At 34.8% G+C, this 20,030-nt stretch overlaps 1 protein-coding gene across 1 annotated transcript in view; it reads right to left on the bottom strand.

The window, feature by feature from the left end:
• ADSS2 (adenylosuccinate synthase 2) overlaps positions 1-20,030 on the bottom strand; it is a 35,006-nt gene that overhangs the window by 6,827 nt on the left and 8,149 nt on the right. Inside the window, exons 4-10 of the mRNA XM_087934489.1 lie at positions 10,049-10,151; positions 7,706-7,774; positions 6,778-6,828; positions 5,319-5,385; positions 2,913-3,020; positions 2,620-2,701; positions 789-915 (exon numbers count right to left, since the gene is read on the bottom strand). Coding sequence (XP_087790615.1) covers positions 789-915; positions 2,620-2,701; positions 2,913-3,020; positions 5,319-5,385; positions 6,778-6,828; positions 7,706-7,774; positions 10,049-10,151 — 607 coding nt within the window. The remainder of the gene's footprint in view (positions 1-788; positions 916-2,619; positions 2,702-2,912; positions 3,021-5,318; positions 5,386-6,777; positions 6,829-7,705; positions 7,775-10,048; positions 10,152-20,030) is intronic.

The following is a 20,030-nucleotide window of genomic DNA, read 5'->3' as shown; positions in this document are numbered from 1 at the left end:
AAGGGTACATAAATTGTAAGATTTGTATTGTTACAACAAAAGCTCTTGAACAGTGTATACACTGGGTCTTAGTCACAGTGCTGCTTTTTATACCAAGAAACATTTCTACGGAGACATATAGATGTAGGTCTTATTCATGTTTATAGTAATAGCACCTATTTATTTAACATACTTGAAGAATGGTCTATTCCAGACAAAATTTACAGCTAACTGCAAGGATATTTTTATACGTCTGCTTAACTGAGAAGAGCTTTCTACTAAAAACTTTCTTTAAGTTATGTGCATACTTAATTATGTTCCACTGTATCACCACAGTATCTATCAGAAGAAAGGTATATCTATTTCTCAGCTTTTGGAATGCAGGATTTTTAAAGTATATTTCTGCATATAAAATTTGAAGGGGAAGACTAGTTCCACTTGAGGAAACTTACCTCAATATTTTACTGTACATTCCAAATTCTAGACAATTTTATTAAAGCATATTTTCATCTCTACCATCATTAGAATAGGAAAAAAATCACAGAGTTTGCAATCACTTTCAATATATTCTAGTTAAAAATAAGTTTTTCGGAAGTATTTATATTATTTAGAATTTATAATACTACCAAATTAAAGAGTTCTATGGCACATTAATGATTAAGCTGTAATACAAGCTTTAATGGAACAAATTATCCTGTGTGGGATAAAATCACTCATCTTATAAGGACATGAAAAGTAACTTGAGGTGTTATTTACATACAGTAATAGTCACTTTTCAGAAGTGAACCTATTTTGATATTCATACTTACCAAAATCAATGTCTAATAATGTTGCATTTGCACCTTCCACTAAAATTTTCTTTGGAGAGCCATGCAAAGCTTCATGCATAAAATATACCCCATCCTTCACCATTGGTTTGATTCTTTCACTATAGCTCTAGACAAATAAGAGTGTTGCACAGATTAGGATTAAATTAGTACATTGTAACATGCAATAAATAGTAAAATGCAATGTAGACATATAATAATAGCCATATGTCTTATGTGCCAAATATAATAACAATAATAGTCATATGTCTTCCCAACAAGATATTCTTTTGAAATTCAGAGCACTGGATTGTGCCAGTTTGAAAGCTGGTTTAAGTGCCCTGCTTTAAATGAAATTATGGATGCCACTGATGAGCTACTCTTTGTATGAAAGAAATAGGTATGTATGAGTGTCACTAAATAGTAGTATTTAAAGGAAACAAGAATGCTCTTTCTTATATTAAACATTAAGAACATTCCCATGGGATCAAATAAAAAGTCTATATGATAATACTAATAATATTTGCCAATCAAATACTCTCAACAAAATTGCAAACAACAGGAAAGCAATTAGTCATTCCCTCCCCTGACTCATAGTAAATAATATTCTGGGGTACCTTTCTTCTAAATCTGAACCCTGATTTCAATATCATACCTTATAGACATTTTTGGTCTCTTTAATAAATGTGGCCTGTAATCTTTAAAGTCAGTGGTCACTACCACATCCTGAAACATTACATTCTTTAAGGACTTGCTTTTTATTCATTCGTCTTCCTTAAAGAACAGTGGAATGCCTTGATTATTATCTGTCTGAATTTAGTGCTTTGTCACTTCCCAGTTATCTTCTATAATATATATGTCTCCATCAATGGAAAAGTATAATGAATTATAATGATCTTATTCTAAGGAGGGTACAATCTCTCTTTGGCACTGGTTGTCTTTTCAAGCCCCATCCATGAGGTTCTAGACTGATGTGGTTCCTGGCTCAAAACTGAAGTTACTGTTGGGGACTTATTAGTGACAGTTATGCTTCCAATTCTGATAATTACTCCTTCTGACCACTTAGGATTATCAAACTTGAATTGAATACTTTATTTGGCCAAGTGTGATTAGATACACAAGGAAATTGTCTCCAGTACAGAAGTACATGCAATATAATAGAATAAGAATAAGAATAAAAGGAGCAGTAAAGAACACGATTAAGAAGGATAAATAATACAACCACACTATATGTGTTAATATACATAGATACTAGGTGTTCAGCAGAGCGATGGCATGAGGGAAAAAACTGTCCCTGTGTCTAGAGTTGAAACAATTTATGACCAGAGGTTAGTGTTCTCCAGATACCTTCTCAGCCCTCCTTCTGATCTGCACAATATATAGGTCTTCTGTGGAAGGCAGGCTGGTTGCAATTGTTCTTTCTGCAATCTTAATTATCTGTCTGTACCTGTCCTGTCTGGTTGCTGTATTAAACCAGGCAGTTATAGATGTACAGCTGGCAGACTCAGACAGATTTTTGTCGTACCAAATTTTCTACCGCTCAACTCCACTAGGTGATTTTGAGTTCTAATATTATAAAGCGTTGCATAATATAAAGATACTAAAAAATCTATCCATTCATAAGACATGGATCCTAAGATTCCGATCATATATTTTCACAAGGAATATGAGCTTCTTCTAAGAGATAACTCAAATCAACTTGTCTAAAACGAAGAATTCACTATAAAACAATTTAATCACTAAATACATTTGCACAGAAACATAAAAGGCCTTTCATTAGAAGAAACATACATAGAAAAATCCATCAGCCAACAAGCCATTTCTGTGATTTTACCTTTAATCTTTTCAATTCTCCTTCAATGTCAATCTCTAATGTAGGGTAAACAGACTTGTACTGATTGGCCAGCACTTTGAATCTAAAAAGTAAAAAAGTTTATATTCTATTATATGTGTAAAACATTTCCCAAAAATCTTTGATATAGACTTTGATTTTAGAAAGTGAAAAGAGAAAATTATAAGTGAGAAATCCAGCAAGGAGTATGAAAATCAGAATCTATAAATAAGAAAACTGATTGCCCTGGTGATTAATATACACAGAATGTAACATTACACTATAGAAATTGTTACCTTTCTGAAAATTCACTGAAGTCAGAAACTAGATCACACATTCTGAGCCCACTTCGAGCTGCTTTAGAAGAATACACTGGACCAATTCCCTTTTTTGTGGTTCCCAAGCTTTAAAACACAAAAAAATAAAAAAATACACACACATACTACACAATCTGATTGACTCTCAAATGTGATAATTGATTTCTTGTTAATATTTTTAAAATAAAATTCATTTTGATGGTTTCTACTCGCCGCTCACAGGAGTTAAACTTGTTCTCACGTGAGCATCCAAGGGGAGGATTGAAAAAGGGCAGAATGGGATACAAGGCAGACAATGTCAGTCACAATCAGTGGCAGATTTTTATAAACACTAATATAAATAATTTAAATGTATGTTTGTGTATGCAGGTATGTGCCCATCTGCACACAGTTTAAATATTAACTTTCTGTTGTTAAATATCATAAATATAAAAATACACATTTATTTTACATTACTTGAAAATTTACACAAATTTTTACAAACATTTCACTGAATTTTAATAATATGATTATCAGCATGTTACAAATTGCTTTAACATAAAGCAGTGTGTAGAAGTTGCAACATTGCTAAATTTTAAGATTATTCAAATTAAAATAATGTATACATTATCATTCAAAGTGGTCAAAAAAATCTTTCACAATTGTAAGCCCTACAGTATATAGAACATACATCCATATTTGTATCTATATCTATATCTTCACCTGACTCTCAAATTATTCAGCTTTTGGCCTCTAACCACAAATAAAGGAAGCAGTTTTTTAGCTATCATTTGAATAAACGTTTAAATATAAATGTGGGTCTTTCAAACCACAATGGCTAAAATCACATATCATTCTAAGCCTAAAAATCAGGCAAAGCACATACTGAATTAATGTATGATCTCAGCTGCTATATATAAAAACCAGAAAGGGTTCATTATACTCTGCATCAAAATGCTGTAATATTATTCAGCTGATCTGTACCAATATTCAATAAAAGCATAATGCACTGAGCAATCCATATTAAGCATAAAAGATTCCAGTATCTGGGGTTTGCAGTTACTAAATCTTAGTTTAGACCACTGAGTCAAAGTTAATCTACACTTCAGATATTTGGGGAGGGGGGAATTCCAATCCCCCCAAACCAATCTGCTTCTGCAGTTTTAAGCATGACATCACCAGGAATCTTTATTCCAAGGTAGACACCTTAGTAATTAATAAAAAATAATATAGTACACTAATATAATAAGTTGGAAGCCTAATATGAATCAAATGATAAAAATATTTTTGCCAATTTGTAAGTGCAACTGAATTTTATTTTGTTCATTGTTTGGTATCAATAGCTAAAAAGTATTCTATTTAAATAAACATTATATTCTAAAACATAACAAATATTACAAACACAACTAGCCAGAGTTGTAATTATAGCATTTGTGTATGCAACGATTTAACACCCATACAAAAAATACCACATCACCAATAATTTGATATTGCCTCTTCTTACATTGTGATAAAAAGCAGTTTTCCATATTTTTATTTTGCATCTTTAAAGGGAGTCCACCAGGATGGTGATGGTGTTTTTTTTAATGAACTTATCAAATATTTGAAAAAATTGTTTGGCATCGCATGGAGGAAACCAAAATCATATTTTTTATATATATTTTGCTAGTGTATGGGAAGAGATCCAGAAAAAAATAGCTCTATAAATTTGATCATTTGTTTTTGGCATGACAGATAGAAACATACACAAATAAAATAACAAGCAAAGAGTGCTGTCCCTTTCTTCCTTGAATACATCACTGATGATTAATGCTGCCATTTCAACACTTTGGCACAGACTTAGACTCTCACACAATTTTATTTAATAACAGTTATTTTTCCTGATTCTGATCAAGATTTTATGATTGTATGTATTAGGTTTAGTTCAGAGTCCTTAATTTCTAGAATGCACTATTTACAACAACATGTGCATTCTGATCCTGAAGGTTCAGATAGATTTTCTATTGTTGATCAAGAACAAGATTTATATATTTAACAGGTAACTGGTCTTTACAATCATGTTCTACATTAGAAAACAGAGTGTTTTTCTAATATAATCTTTGAGTTTTATGTAAGCCTCCAGGTTGAGGCTTAAAATTTAAAACCAAGTTTACTAAACGAATCATACATTGTATGTATTGTGGCTGTACAATTTGGGTTGCCAAAAAATCTCATTTTTTAAAACTTTAAACTGCCTGCCTCATCAATATACAAAATATAGAAAATATAAACATTTATAGATGTTTCAGATTTCCTATAAAAAGTTTCTGAATCATCTTATTATCCTTAAAATATTCTGGAAGAATTGACAAAAAAAGATTTTCATGACATTAAAAAGAGTAAGATATTTGACAAAGCACAACATACTTTTTCCCTGCTTGCTCTTGTCTTTGTTGTTCTTGAATGCCATCAGCAGCTTGGTGGAAGTCAAATACTAAGAAATTTCAAGAGGACAAAATGAATAGATTTCCATACAAATTTAAAATTTTGGAGTTCCTTATTTTCATTAACAACTAAATACTCAAAAGATCCAACAGAAAACACCACAAGAAAAATTGTTTATAAACCATACACCTTAATTTGCCAAGACTGGAAATGTGGCAATTATAAACTATGATGTGCTATGCTGCAAATAAAATTATATTTTCAAATATTTTTTAAAGCCCTTCTCAAGCAGAATCTAATAATGTGACAATTGTGAACAGTCTCAGAGTTAAATTGGTGAGGCTTTCCTATGCAATTTCATATACTGTACAAACATACCGTAACACAAAGAATCTTCTGAAATTAAAATTATAAAAACCCTTTCACGGGCTGTAATGATTGCTTAGTTCCAACTTCGCTCTTTAGTTAATGATCCACACCCAAATTATTCTTCCATAGCCATTTACTTGGTAAAAAAAAAAAAAACTTCTGGTGCCAGTAGAAAACTTTTTAAAACCTATTTAATGAATTGGTGTGGGTGAGATGCCACATAACAGAACAAGCTTCCCAGATGGCAGACTGCTGAATCGTTACCCATGGTTAAACAATAAATCTGTAGCTTATCAGAAATGATAATTGTCATGGAGAAAATCTATCTATGTGATCTGTAGGATTGAAACAACCCAATGGCACATAATCATAATCAGTAATGAATGGGTAACTATGACCTTGGGACTGAAACTGTTTATAGAGTATGAGCAGGCAAATCTTTCTCATTCATTATAGTACTCACAGTACATGATAAGCAAATGATACTTTTGGAAGCCTGTATTTCCCAGAATACCAATTCTTTCTTGATTAAATTTTTATTTTTCCTGAAAAGGTTCTCATTGCAACTGATCGCATGAGTGAAAGGCACTAAAGAATTACTTTTAAATTTTATCTGATGAAAAAGAGATCTACTTGAGTCAAATTTTGATTAAGCCATGTAATCAAAGTCAGCACTTGTTATGTGAATCTGATGCTAAGAATGAGAATGCAGAAATAAGCCTGGAATAGGCAGTATTCCCTGGGTGAGCAATTTAGGTGCCAAACTAACTGGACTGTTGAAAAAGTTACCTTAAAGTATGACAAAAGCCAGCATTTGATTCTACAATACTAAGCTAATCTCAGAATGAAAATCTCAATGAGATGAAGTATAACCAAAAAAAATGGCTTGAGACATTAACTTAATCATATTTTTCCCTGAATGTCCTAGATACCACAGATCCAAAAATGGCATTTAGAATTGCAACAATTACTCTAAGAATTGACAAGTAGTTCATCCAGTAATCATTTCTATGAAGACTTAGTAAAGAATTATACATATATTGATGAGAGTGCAATTAATATAATTACTTACCAATATGGGCTCTGTCCGATATAATTAGCCTTTTTTCCCAGCCTTCTAAACCTTTTGAAGAAATATTAGGTAATATTCATTAATTTTATTTGTCAGTGTTTAATGATGCAATCCCATGCATATTTATGCAAGAGTACGTTCCCCTAAGTCAAACTGTTATTACTCTGAAGTAGGATTACATTTAACCATCTGAGCTGATCTCAAAAAATTATGAAGTATACGTCAGAGCTAGTGCTTGGTTGGGAGATCATTTGGGAATTCCAGGCCTTTAAGCTACACAGCAGAAAGGAAAAAGGGAAAATCCCAGACAGCAGCAAACCATTTCCATATTGCTAACAAGAAAACTACATATTGCCGCTGCAGTTGAAGTGTTTTAATTTTTTTAATCCATTCTAAAAAGTGCCATTTTCATAGTGGCACAATGAAACTTCTAAACCTTGAACTTTCACCAAAAAGTTGGTGAACTTGTATTCATGTAGTGAAATGTCCTTTTCTTCTCCTGCAATCCTATGTCTTTCAAAACTGCTCTGAAAAATCTTCCTAGCTGATAAAGCAGAGTTAGAGAACAGGACTGTGGGATGCTTTTGAAGATTGGTTCGTATAAGTCTGTTCTTCCAAATATGTGTTTCTATATTTTCTGAATGTATATATTTCTATTTTTATTTTCACAATATGCTATAGGGTATTATCTAATTTAGTATCAACCTAACATCATTTTCCATTTTTGGAGCACTGTATTGCTAGATATTAGCTGCATGAAACAAATCTTTTCTTTTTAAAAAGCCAAAGGTAATTGTTTGTCAAATTGCTAATTGAACATAAAGCAACTGAATGAAAACAGCACATTATCTAACACTCAGTTCTAGTATAATGTTGTGAGAAGACCATGAGAACTGCTTCAAATAGTAGCTTACCAAGGTATTCTCACCTTTTCCTTTTTTAACATTTTTCTCTGCTTCTTCAAATAATCCTGGTAGGTGAATTACTACACCATTTCCTGGAGAAAAACATAAAAAAGAAAGTTAAAAAAATAATGTGAAGTCTCTTCCAAAGGTCACTGTTTGAAGTATGATAAAATAATGCAAATACTGTTACACACATCATATATTTATCATGTATTGGTGATTTTGATTCACCAGAAAGTACTTTTTCCCACACAAGGCAATGCACTATCATTCTACTTTCTCACTTTCTCTCCCAATTGCTCCTCTACTACAGCTCCAGAAAGTTAAAGCACCCTTTAATACAGATATAACAGGGTGGTTCATTCATTCCATGGAAATTAACACAAATATGGAGATCCAATTTACCTAAAGTAAGCAGTCTCAAATAGCATAAACCAGACATTGGTATACAGATGGAAGAGTTTGAAGATCTTACTTTTTACACTATAGCTGGTTAATATGAATTAACCTCTACTTATTAGTTGCATCAGAGCTTACAATTTAACCTGGAATTACTTCAATGGTATGTATACTTCTTTTTTCAAGGTTGTTGCCATCAACATTTAAAACTACCACATTATTGGTAATTTTCAAAGGGAAAAAAACCCCTGAATTTAAAACTTTTTTTCCGCCAAAAACCAACAATAGATACCTAGAAATGAATCTTCCATTTCTTTGGAGAATCTAAGATAGCCTTCCCATATATTGGGGGTAAATAATCTAATATTACTTTCAGGTAAACACGGTAATAGTATTCCATAATGTCCCACTATGGTATGTGCCTGATCTCCCCTCCCCCCAATACACACACACACACACACATACATACACATATCTTCTGAAATGAAGGACTCATGTCAGATTTTTGTGACTGCTGTCACAAAATGGCTGCCACACAGGGATATATCATTTATAATATGGTTCATATGATCGGTGGCAACCACGGTGTAAAAGACAAATTTTCCCACCTGTTTTTATCATCCTCACAATTATAAGCAGCAACTTTGTTTTCATATTGGACAAGCAGGAGCCTTCCAACTGGCATTTTAATTTTCTAAGAATATCTAAGTATCTATGTAGTCAAAATACATATTCTCAAAATAAAACTAATAGAGTAGCTCTGTGCTTTATATTATGCCAGATTCTCATTGTGTTGGAGAGGGCTCGATGGGTGCATTGGTTCTTATAGATGCCATTATGAGAATTTTAAGCAAGGCATATTTTCTTAATCTCTGTGGTATAACTGCTGTTATGTTTCAAAACGGTGAAAAAGAGCAGCTATAATATTTGTAGGTATTCCTGACAGCTGCATCCTCCAGACTCATCAAACTGCAACTTCTATTGTGATGGTTGCGGATACGATGAACAGTAGTCTAAGATACGTAAAGGAATATAAAGTTAGGGTAGGCTCCTCTATTACACAGTGTTGCTAAATACATCTGCTATTTGAAGAATGTATTTGGCCCGTCTGCCCTACTCCCAGACTTGCATGAATGGGTATCACGATTTTTACTTGTAAATGTTCCAACAGACATAGGGAACTTGCTTAGACATAGGCAACCTGTTATTTGTGCACTTTAACCAATAAAAAATGATTTTTCATGTATAAAACACATATAAAAATATATTCATAAATGGAAATAGGAATGACTCAGAAGAAGAAACATACATCCTGTTCCCCACTATGCATTGCAGTTACATTTGCTAGGGAAGACGGATGATAACTCATTCAACCCTGAATTCTGAGGTCAAAATGGATCATCCTGTGGTACACAGCAAGAGATATACAATTCCTTTTGCTTAGCATCCATATAAAAGTAATTTTTGGGGGCGGGGGGAGGGGGGGATCTCCAAGTTACTGCATTATAGTAAAACAGTTTCATCTAACAAAACTTTCTCCCAAACCTAGCATTAGAATCACTCAGGAAATCAAAAACAACAGCAATACCCAAATACAGTAAGGATACTTTTTGTCATCCTCTCTCTTTTACTTGAGAGGTTTCCCAGCATTGTTTCAATGATGTATTAACTTTTTGCATCTAATCAGAAATATATCTGAAGTAGAACTACAAATAGTGTGGTCCTCTGAGGAAACAAAAGCAAACAAATTTCCATAGATACCACTAACATGGGTGGTATCTAGAAATGTGTTTTTCCTTCATTTGCATAAATATTGTAGCAAGTGACATATGTCCTTGTGTATTTCCTCACGGTAGTTACTGAACAATGCATTTCCAATTTTTCCAATTTTTCATAAACACTGAGTGAACTTTCAAGATCTTGACTAATAAGAATGGTATGTTTGCACAGTAGTGAAAATTACTTACCAATAAATGCTGTGACTTTTGGATTGATGATACCACTGGGTAACAGATGAAAATCATATTCCACAGAATCTACAACAACCGTATGTCCAGCATTATTACCTCCCTGTGAAAAATAATTTTTTTAGCTTCAGTTAAAAACAAACATTTAAAAATTATATTCTCACTAAAGATACTTTGATGCTTTCAATGTCTTTTTTTACAGCTAGAGCAGTGGCCCCCAAACTTTTTTGTGCCACGGCCTGGTACTGGCATCACAAAATGATCCGCGGCCCGGTACCGGCATCAGCACGCATGACAAGGCAAGGCAAGCCGAGTGACCAGACAGCCAACCGTCCCCTGCTTCTCCCTGCCACCTTCAACTCCTCCTTTGTACCTATCAGTGGGCTTCGCTTCAGGACGGCTTCGGGACGGTCTCTCGGCTCGCCTTGCCTTGGGTGCTGAAAGAATCCTCGCACCTTAGTTTCGTTCGAAGGCCCCCCCCTTCGATGAAACTAAGGCGCGAGGATTCCTTCAGGACCCAAACACCACTTTCCAACCAGAAAAGCTCACCCGGAAGCACTTTCTCGTCAAACAAGATGGCGGCGCCCAGCAAACCGGTGGCCCAGTAGAAAATGTTCCACGGCCCAGTACCGGTCCGTGGCCCGGTGGTTGGGGACCCCTGAGCTAGAGGACACCTATCTTAATAACAAAAACAAACATGAATATAAATATTCTTCAGTGCATTGATATTACTTGACTGCTTCTCCCAACCTGTCTTTTCATTTATAAGTGTACTAATAAGGAAATAAAATTATTACTGGAGACAATAAGTTTAAATAAATTTAGTACTGTAGTAGGTTGTTTTAGTGAAAGAAAGATCTCATCCTTTAAAGCACTGACACTACCATTAATTTCCTCCAAAAATCAGAAACATATAAAAGAAAATTGAAATGCTTTGGCTATAGTTATCTATGCATGTGCAAATTGGAATTGGACATAATGCTTAGCAAAATGGGGCATATGTTTGCTATTTAGTTTAGGTTTACCTGTAGCAGATGTCAACCAGGTGCTATTTAACACTATGAATTAGTATGTTGCTCATTAACAATTGTCATTCACATATGTTTACTTTTTCATGTAAATTGTTTTTACATTATCTTGCATTGTGAGCTGCCAAGAATCAATCTGAAGTTATTTATCTATTGTCTGGGCAGCATCTAAATAAACAAATTAATGCAGCATTAAAATACAGTTACTTTTCACAAACATGGAAATACTACAGCAGTGATTGTGCAGTAAACCACTTGTGCAAGTATACCATCAAATACAATATTTCTGCTCAGATAGATATACAGACACACAATAATAACAGCAAAAAAGAAAAGCATTGAAGAGTATAATACTTATTTTTATAGCTACCTTACTTGATTTATAGCATACCTTAATTCTCTGATAAGCACTCAAGACATACTTAAAAATTAAGAAAAATAGAATGAAAAGTTAACAATACAAATTAAAATTAAAAATAACAAATACTAAAATCATATAACAGTTAAAAGCTCAATAAAATAGCTGCATCTTCACAGAAGTCCTATGTACCCAGACAGCAGGGGTCAAAAAAACAGTCCCCAGGTTTCCTGGATGTGATCCAAACAACTATAAAAACACTGCCCACCCCCAGTCCCATTCCAACAAGTTTTCCAAAAGGGTATTACAGTTAATGATTAAAAAAAGAAATACAGAAAACATAGTAAAACTGCGTTCACACCCACCCACAAGTTCTTCATGTAAGTCATCTACCATTTGATAAAAATGATAAGTGGTACATTTAGACTACAAATGAAACAATTAAGAGGATATATGATAGCAGTATTTCAGTACTTGAAGGCAGGGGTGGTATGCTACCGGTTCGGCGTACCGGTAGCTCCTAACAGCAGCTGTCAGAACCAGTTAGGTCTGACTTGCTCCGAGGATCTTCAGTTAGGCCCTCCCATCCGCCCGTGCTCCTAGGTCCTTTTTATCCTGTCAGCTGTTTGGTGCAGCAGAGCGGATTGCCCTGCTAATCAGCTGAGAGGCTCAAGGGTTTTATGTTAGTCATGACATGCATGCATAGTGTGCAATCACTGAACCGGTTGTTAAGCCGGTAGCATCCCACCCCTGCTTGAAGAGGCCTTGCAACAAAAAGTATGTGGACTTATTCTAGATAAATCCAAGGGCAGAAAGAACCCCCAATGGGTAAAAGCGATATAGAGGGAAATCCAAACTCAAAATAAGAAGTAATTCCAGACTATGAGGGCTACTAAACACTGGACACCGTACCTCCTAGAGTTTTGGATCCCAATCCAGGACAAGGGGGGTGAAAAGTTTGTTTCCAAATCAGTGAGGTGCCACGGCTTACTAGCTAAGAAAAGTCCCATGGTCATGATGGGATACATGTACTCCTAAATTGCTTTTACAGGTAATTCTTGCGTAATGACCATTCATTCAACATCCGTTTGAAATTATGATGACATTGAAAAGAAAGGACCTACGGCCCATGCTTAAAGTTTACAACCATTGCAGGGGCCCTGTAGTTAGGTGAGTGAGATCTGGCTCTTGGCAAGCTGTTCACACTTATAATGGATTGCCAAGCACCCTGTGATCACATGATCACATTTGAACTCTTCCCTGCTGGTAGCTTCTCTAAGAAAGTCAATGAGGGAAGGGTTCAAGCCACTGCCACCTGCTGCCATGACTCCTTCTGGCTCTGGGAGGGGAGGGGGCTAACTGAAAGAAGTCCATCAAGATCCACCTTGGGACAAACCATTTTCAGGCGGCTTATTTGGAAGTGGAAGGTCTGCCTGACAAATTGGTTTTCCCACATGAGGTAAAATTTTGATATATCTGAGCATTTGCTGGAGAGGCAGCATTTGCTGTCTTGTTATCATTATTATTTTCTGTCAATGAGCTCTCAATTATTTAAATCAACATATTTTCACTTGCACACAAATCTTCTTAGCACCTATCATTTATCTGATTTGTGTAACTACAGATATGAGCTAAGATTTCACAAATGGATGTATTCACATATATTCAAGATACAGGGAAGCACTCATTTTTTAATTCAAATATAAGAATCTTCAGACACTCCTCAGGGCTAATTTGAGGCTTAACGTATGTGATAGGTTGATCCAAATGATAATTCTACCCCCACATCCAATGTTCGTGCTCTATCAAATTCAGATGGTTAGAGCTGTGTTTGAATGGGGAACCTTTAAGAGTTTTTATTTATTGGGTTTGATGTAAAAGACTAACACAGCTACCACTCTGAAGACATGTCAAAACTGATCCTCTTTTGTTTATTTTAGAACAGGCATAAAATAATGTTCAGGTAACATAAAATAGTGCAGAACTCAGTGACAAGCAGCTCTTCTTTCTATAAGAATCTAAACTCCTGTGAATGCCCTCATATGTACAATACAGTGTTGGAAGAAATGTCCATCTGGGTTCAGTTCCAAGTGGGAAAAAAGACACTGGAAACATGGTGACTGCTTGGAAGAATGGTTTAATGGTGGACAGGACCACATGGTTTTGAGGTCCTGGGCAAAAAAGTACACTGGTGAGAGAGAGAGAGATTTATAACCTCTGTGCGGCTTTGAACTTGCTTCCTGTTCCTGTGGCAAGAAATGTATCCTGATTGGTTGTCAGACTCCCATGGGGCCATGCAGGGTTAGCTTGGTTGAATCTTGCTGGATGATATAATCTTCCCAGGTGCCATGTGGTGAGATGGGTAGAGGGCTATCTTACCATGTCCTGAGGGCCATGTCTTAATCCCATCACCCTGGAGCTGAAGGTGGGGCAGGGAGCTGCAGGAAGCTGCTTTGTCTTTAAAAGCATGTTTCTCCTTTTTTCATCAAGGGAAACATAATAATTCCTAGAATATTTCATTCTTCTAGGAGAAGGGTGGGTGCTAACTTTCTACAACAGCATTGCGTGTGGAGCTTTCCTTTTTACAAGTTCGAACACTATATTTGTAGATAATCAATATTAGAATATGATTTACAGAGCAAAGAGGCTATAACTGTTTATATGGTTGAGTTCTCAAAAGATTTGTCATTTATCATATTGTTTTATGATATTAGGCATTTCTTTACAATATCATTTTTTCTGTTTATATTCAACTAAGTGAGTTACCTTGCTTTTCAGAATGTTACTGAACACAACTAAGTCTGAAACTTAGGTTGCTGAGGTAACATCTATGGTCCATCTCCTTTCTCATTATTTTTTTTCAGGTACCAAAACATAATGGCATTATTTTATTGGCAAACATGAGAATTCTGTGAATGTCCAAAAACAATTATCTATAACCAACAGACCTTAAAAGTAACAAAACATTTATTAGCTTAAAGTTCTATAGGTGTAAATATTCTACAATATGAATTTGTTTGCTGTGTACATATCTATCTCTTCTTGAAATTCTCAACTGATGGCGCTCCCACAACTTCTGAGGGCAAGCTGTTCCATTGGTTGATTGTTCTCAATGTCAGAAAGTTTCTCCTTGTTTCCAAGTTAAATCTCTCCTTGTTCAGTTTCCATCCATTATTCCTTGTCTGGCCTACAGGAGCTTTAGAAAATAGCTTGACCCCTTCCTCCCTGTGGCAGCCTCTCAAATATTGGAAGACCGCTATCATGTCTCCCCTGGTCCTTCTCTTTACTAGACTAGCCAAGTCCAGTTCCTGCAACCGTTCATTGTGTGTTTTAGCCTCCAGTCCCCTAATCATCCTGGCTGCTCTTCTCTGTACTTTTTCTAGTCTCAACATCTTTTTTATAATGTGGTGAACAAAACTGGACGCAGTACTCTAGGTGTGGTCTTACTAAGACTTTATAGAGTGGTATTAGTACTTCCCTTGATCTTGACTGTATCCCTGTTAATACAACTTAGGATTGCGTTAGCTTTTTTTGGCGGCGGCTGCTGCACACTGCTGGCTCATATTTAGCTGGTTGTCCACTAAGACTCCAAGATCCCTCTCACATTTACTGCTATTGAGCCTGGTTTCACCCAGTCTATATGTGTACTTTTGGTTTTTCTTGCCTAAGTGTAGGACTTTACTTTTCTCTATATTGAGTTTCATTTTATTAGATAGGGCCCAGTGTTCTAGTATCATCTGCAAATTTGGTAAGTTCCCCTTACCAAATCTGATACCAACATCCAGGAATTTCATTAATAAATGGTCAAAAACATGCTAAGGTTTTAAGTATTAGAAAATATATTGCAGGACAAAATCATATTCCTAAAGTAATCAGGGATGTGCCCTGTTCACTTTTAATTTCATATTCTAAAGCTTTACCTTGCCCTTACATTTATATTCAAACTCTTCCTTTCCCAACCAACTAATCTTGGTTGATTAAGAGAACTAAGCACAATCAAACTTGCTTAATTTTTGGCTAGATGTTCACCACATGCAAATTGTCTGTAGGCTAGGCTGGAAAGTAGAAGCAAAAATCCTGAAAATGTGGCAATAGCAAACAATTTCCATGCTGTTTTTCTCCCAAGATTATACAAAAATGACTATAAGCTCACTAGGAATCTTTGTTAAATTTTGATTTAACAAAGACTTTCTCTGAATCTGATTACTTCCTTTTTGTCCAGAATACTCTTATCACTTCAAATTCAGTATTCAGTGATCTTCTCTTTCTTTTTAAAAGAAAGATAAATTAAGATTTAGGTTTGTTAATGTATTTATCTTGATAAGAGCAAGTAAAAGAAAATGCAATTAATTTTACTGTTTATGTATCCCTGACCCAGAAATATCCACAGGATAGCAGAAAGATAAAAGCAGCATTGCACAGTTGTGGAAAAACTCCCACAGCGTTTGTATGTACAACATGAAATGGCACGCACACCCAAAGGAATAGAGCTTACGATACAACATCATGTCACTCTTTTCATGACAAAACTCAGTAAAACTCAGTAAAATCCTGAAGATCTCCATGCTTTCAACATTTATTTTCATGAAACATTAAAATCTTGAATACATATATAACTGGTTTAAATTAAATTATTGATTCATTTTCACTGACTAGAACTCTCAAAAACATTACATGCAAATGAAAATATCTCCATGTTTATTATTCTAGCTAATTCCTTGTGACAAAGGAATTACCTATTAAGAGCTGTAAATAAATAATAAGCAACTTGTCTGAAGTCTCAGTGGAGTCACTGATACAAAGAAAGCAACAAAATATATGACATTATAAATTCCTTGTAAGTAACTGTCTAATCTAGCCATCTCTCTGAGGAATGCAAGCTAGCTAAAACTACATTGACATTTCATGTTCTACTTCTGAAAGGACATTTCAACCTTTAGTTGAAATGTTTTAATAACATAAAAAGAGGAAAGAGTGCACTCCACACATATTAAATGTGTTTAATTTAGAATAACAGAGTTGGAAGGGACCTTGGAGGTCTTCTAGTCCAACCCCCTGCTCAGGCAGGAAACCCTATACAAATGGTTGTCCAACCTCTTCCCAAAAACTTGCAGTGTTGGAGAATTCACAACTTCGGGAGGCAAGTTGTTCCACTAGTTAATTGTTCTAACTGTCAGGAAATTCCTTCTTAGTTCTCGGTTGCTTCTCTCCTTGATTAGTTTCCATCCATTGCTTTATAAACTATAACTATAAATTATAAATTTAAAATATATCAAGTTTTGGGTTTTTTTTTTCTAATCTTGTCCATTTTCTGAGTGTACCAGCCAAATGTAATCTAAAGGTCAGTTGACACAACTAGAACAAAAAACTGCACCACTGATTTGGTCATACTGAGGTCAACATTTTATATATTAAGCCAGGGTTCCCCAGTCCATGCACCAATCCACAGCATACCAGCAACCAATCCGCGCAAATAAGCAAAGCCCCATGTGTAGGATAGAGGCAGCATGCAAAACCACACCCTCTCTGGTCCACAGAAAAACCTTTCTCTATAAAACCAGTCCCTGGTGCCCACTGTATTTAAAACTATAAACTGTAAATTTAAACTATTAAACCACACTATAAATTTAGTTATACTTTGTTAACTAAATCATGCTTTTAAAAAATCGAACTAAAATCTTTTAATTACTATCTCTCTACTATCTCTAAATGTGACCTTAATGGTATATCACAAAATGTATATCAAACATATACTAATATTGATCTTGCAGATAGAAATCCTAATATGCACAGAATCCCTAATAGTTTTTATTGTGGATTAACAAAAAAGGAGAACAAATGATGATATCACTGCAATAATAGCTTGTTTCACTTGGATCAGAAAGATGTTCAGACAACATCTTTTCCCTGTCAAGTTCATATACTTATACGCAATCAGTTTAATATAATCAGGAGACATTAAAATGATCAAAGGCCAAACATATCAAATCAAAAGAAATACAACTGTGAGAATAGGCCACTCTCTCATTACAACTACTGTATACACATCTGTAAACCATAATATATATTCTAATTACAAATATATCAGTATATCTCTGGAATATAGAACAAAACTCTCGTAATCTTATTCAGTTCTTAGGAATGCAATTAAATAAAGGCAATCTTTGACCATCTAGATGCCGCTATCACATTTATTTTAATAGGAATAAAATCTTGTAGTAAAGCTTTTGCTTTATGACTGCAGTGGCAGAACTATTTTAAAAAATCATGTTGGCTCAGATTGCTAGACATGAAGGATCTGACCACTTCGTTGATCATTCTAAAATATCCAGTTTCATCAGCATGCACAACTGTTACATAAATATGCTTCAAATGAAAATGATCTAGTAATCTCACAGATTAACACTTTAGAACAGAAAATAAGTTCATTATTGGCATGCCTTATTGTAAAGTGCAAAGTCCATGTATGTTTACATAGAAATACATATTTTCCCTGTATTCATTAAGGCTCATTTCTAAATAACATTCTGGATTTCAGCCTAAATTAGCAGTATATAATTCTTATGAAGTGAGAAATATTGAAAAGCTTTTCAGGCCAAACTTATAATAAAATTTCAGATATCATTAGAAGAGGAGTTATCAGCAGAGAGTGGCATAAAATTATTTGAATAGCTAAAAGGAAATAAAGGATAAAACATCATCATTATGTACCTCTGATAGCAGTTTCTTATACAATGTGCTTGGAATTACAAAACCAAATTTTATGAAAGAAAAAGTACACTACAGTATTAATATTTTATCCAACAGACAAAAATTGTTTGCCCAAGATAACTATGATAAATTTCTAACAAAGAGTCAAACAGTCCAGGAGCAATGTTGCTTGAAACACCATTCTATAATAGGATAGTGGATTAGGGAAAGCTGTTCTAAAAAAAATAAGCACACACAAACACACCCGACACAAAATAAACTCCAAGGGGAGGCTGGAGCTGGCGTCGCGACGATACGGCATGCGATCTTGGAGGTCTGAGATCACTGTCGATATCTTTGCTCCTGCACGGTCCTATTGGAGCTAAACCAATCCGAAGAGACAGTAAAAGTGAAAAGCACATCCTGTCGATCCCAGGGATACCGCAAAGTCCCTGGTAGATCCAGGAGAAGCTCTTCTTGCCAGCGGCAAAGAGGCAGCCATTAAAGCTGCTGAAGTTGGGACAGCTCCGAAACCGAAGAGAAAGCCTTTTTTTTTTCTTTCCTGGTATTTTTGTTTTTTCATCTACCTTTCTGGTTTATTCTTATGCACTCTTTTCTATTTGAGACCTTTCAATTGGATTAAGGTGTTAAAGAACCTGAAGAATTTTTCCTTTTCCTTTTTCAAGCCTTTTTCTTCATCTAACTACTGATTGAATTAAGGTATACAAGAACCTGAAGAAATTTTGTCCTCCCTTTTTTTTTTCTCTCATTATTATTGGGCTTCTTTTTTCTACTATTTTTATTTTGAACTATAATTGGTTACTTCAAAATTGGATTAAGGTTTAGAAGAACCTGAAGATTTTGAATTGCTTAAAATGAGTAGGAAATTTACAGCTCCTGGTTCTTCAACTTCTACTTCTTCCTTTCCACCATCTGGAGAACAACGTTCTATTACAGACAATGTTAAAGCAAGAAAAAGAACAAGAAAAAGTGACTCTGCAGATGATTATGCAAGGAATTCAAAATATTCAAACAAGATCAGAGAATATTGAAAAGAGAATAGAGAACATTGAACAAAGAACAGGGAAAACTGATGAAAAAGTGGAGAACATCCAACAAATGATGATGAAGTATGATGAGAGACTCCAAAAAACTGAAGAAAAAGATAAACAAAGAGACAAGGAGATTGGAGACATTGATAAGAGATTAACTGTGGTTGAACAAGATAAAAGTGGTATGCTAAGATGGGAGATGGACAGATCAGAATTTTATCTTAGATTCCATAACAGAAGAAAAAGGACAAAATTTAGCTGAGATAATGATAGAAATATTGGTTGAAGCTTTGGAAATAACTGAAGAGAAGATGATGGATGAAATAGATGAGGTCTATCAAGTCTTCACAAGATATGCAATGAGAAATAGCTTACCAAGAGAAGTTCACATCAGATTTACAAAGAAAGCCATTAAAACACAAATATTGCAAGTGGCAAGAGAGAAAACATTGAAATACAAAGACAAGGAGATTGTTGTCTTGAAACAAGTACCCAGAAGAGTGAGAGAGATAAGAAGAGAATACCGATTCTTGACCAAATTGCTACTTAAAAAAGAGGTGAATTATAGATGGCTGATTCCAAAAGGTTTAATGTTCACATGGCAAGAACAGAGATATAGAATTGACTCAATTGAGAAAGCTGAATCATTTTACACAGAATTTTTCAGAGGGAAAGAGGAAGAGGCAGAAAAAGAAAGGTGCAGTAGGTGGAAAGGAGGAAGCCAAAGAACAACGTGAACCATGATCCACAAGAGCTGTGAAACCTAAATACAAAATATAACCATGGAAGAGAAAAAATTGATTGCAATTAATATAAATGGACTTAATTCAGCCGTTAAAAGAAGGAAAACCTTC

This window comes from Pseudonaja textilis, chromosome 1, assembly GCF_049901715.1.
Source record: "Pseudonaja textilis isolate UNSWEBS1 chromosome 1, rPseTex1.2, whole genome shotgun sequence".
NCBI classification, from domain to species: domain Eukaryota; kingdom Metazoa; phylum Chordata; class Lepidosauria; order Squamata; family Elapidae; genus Pseudonaja; species Pseudonaja textilis.
This window is presented reverse-complemented; position numbering and strand designations above follow the sequence as displayed.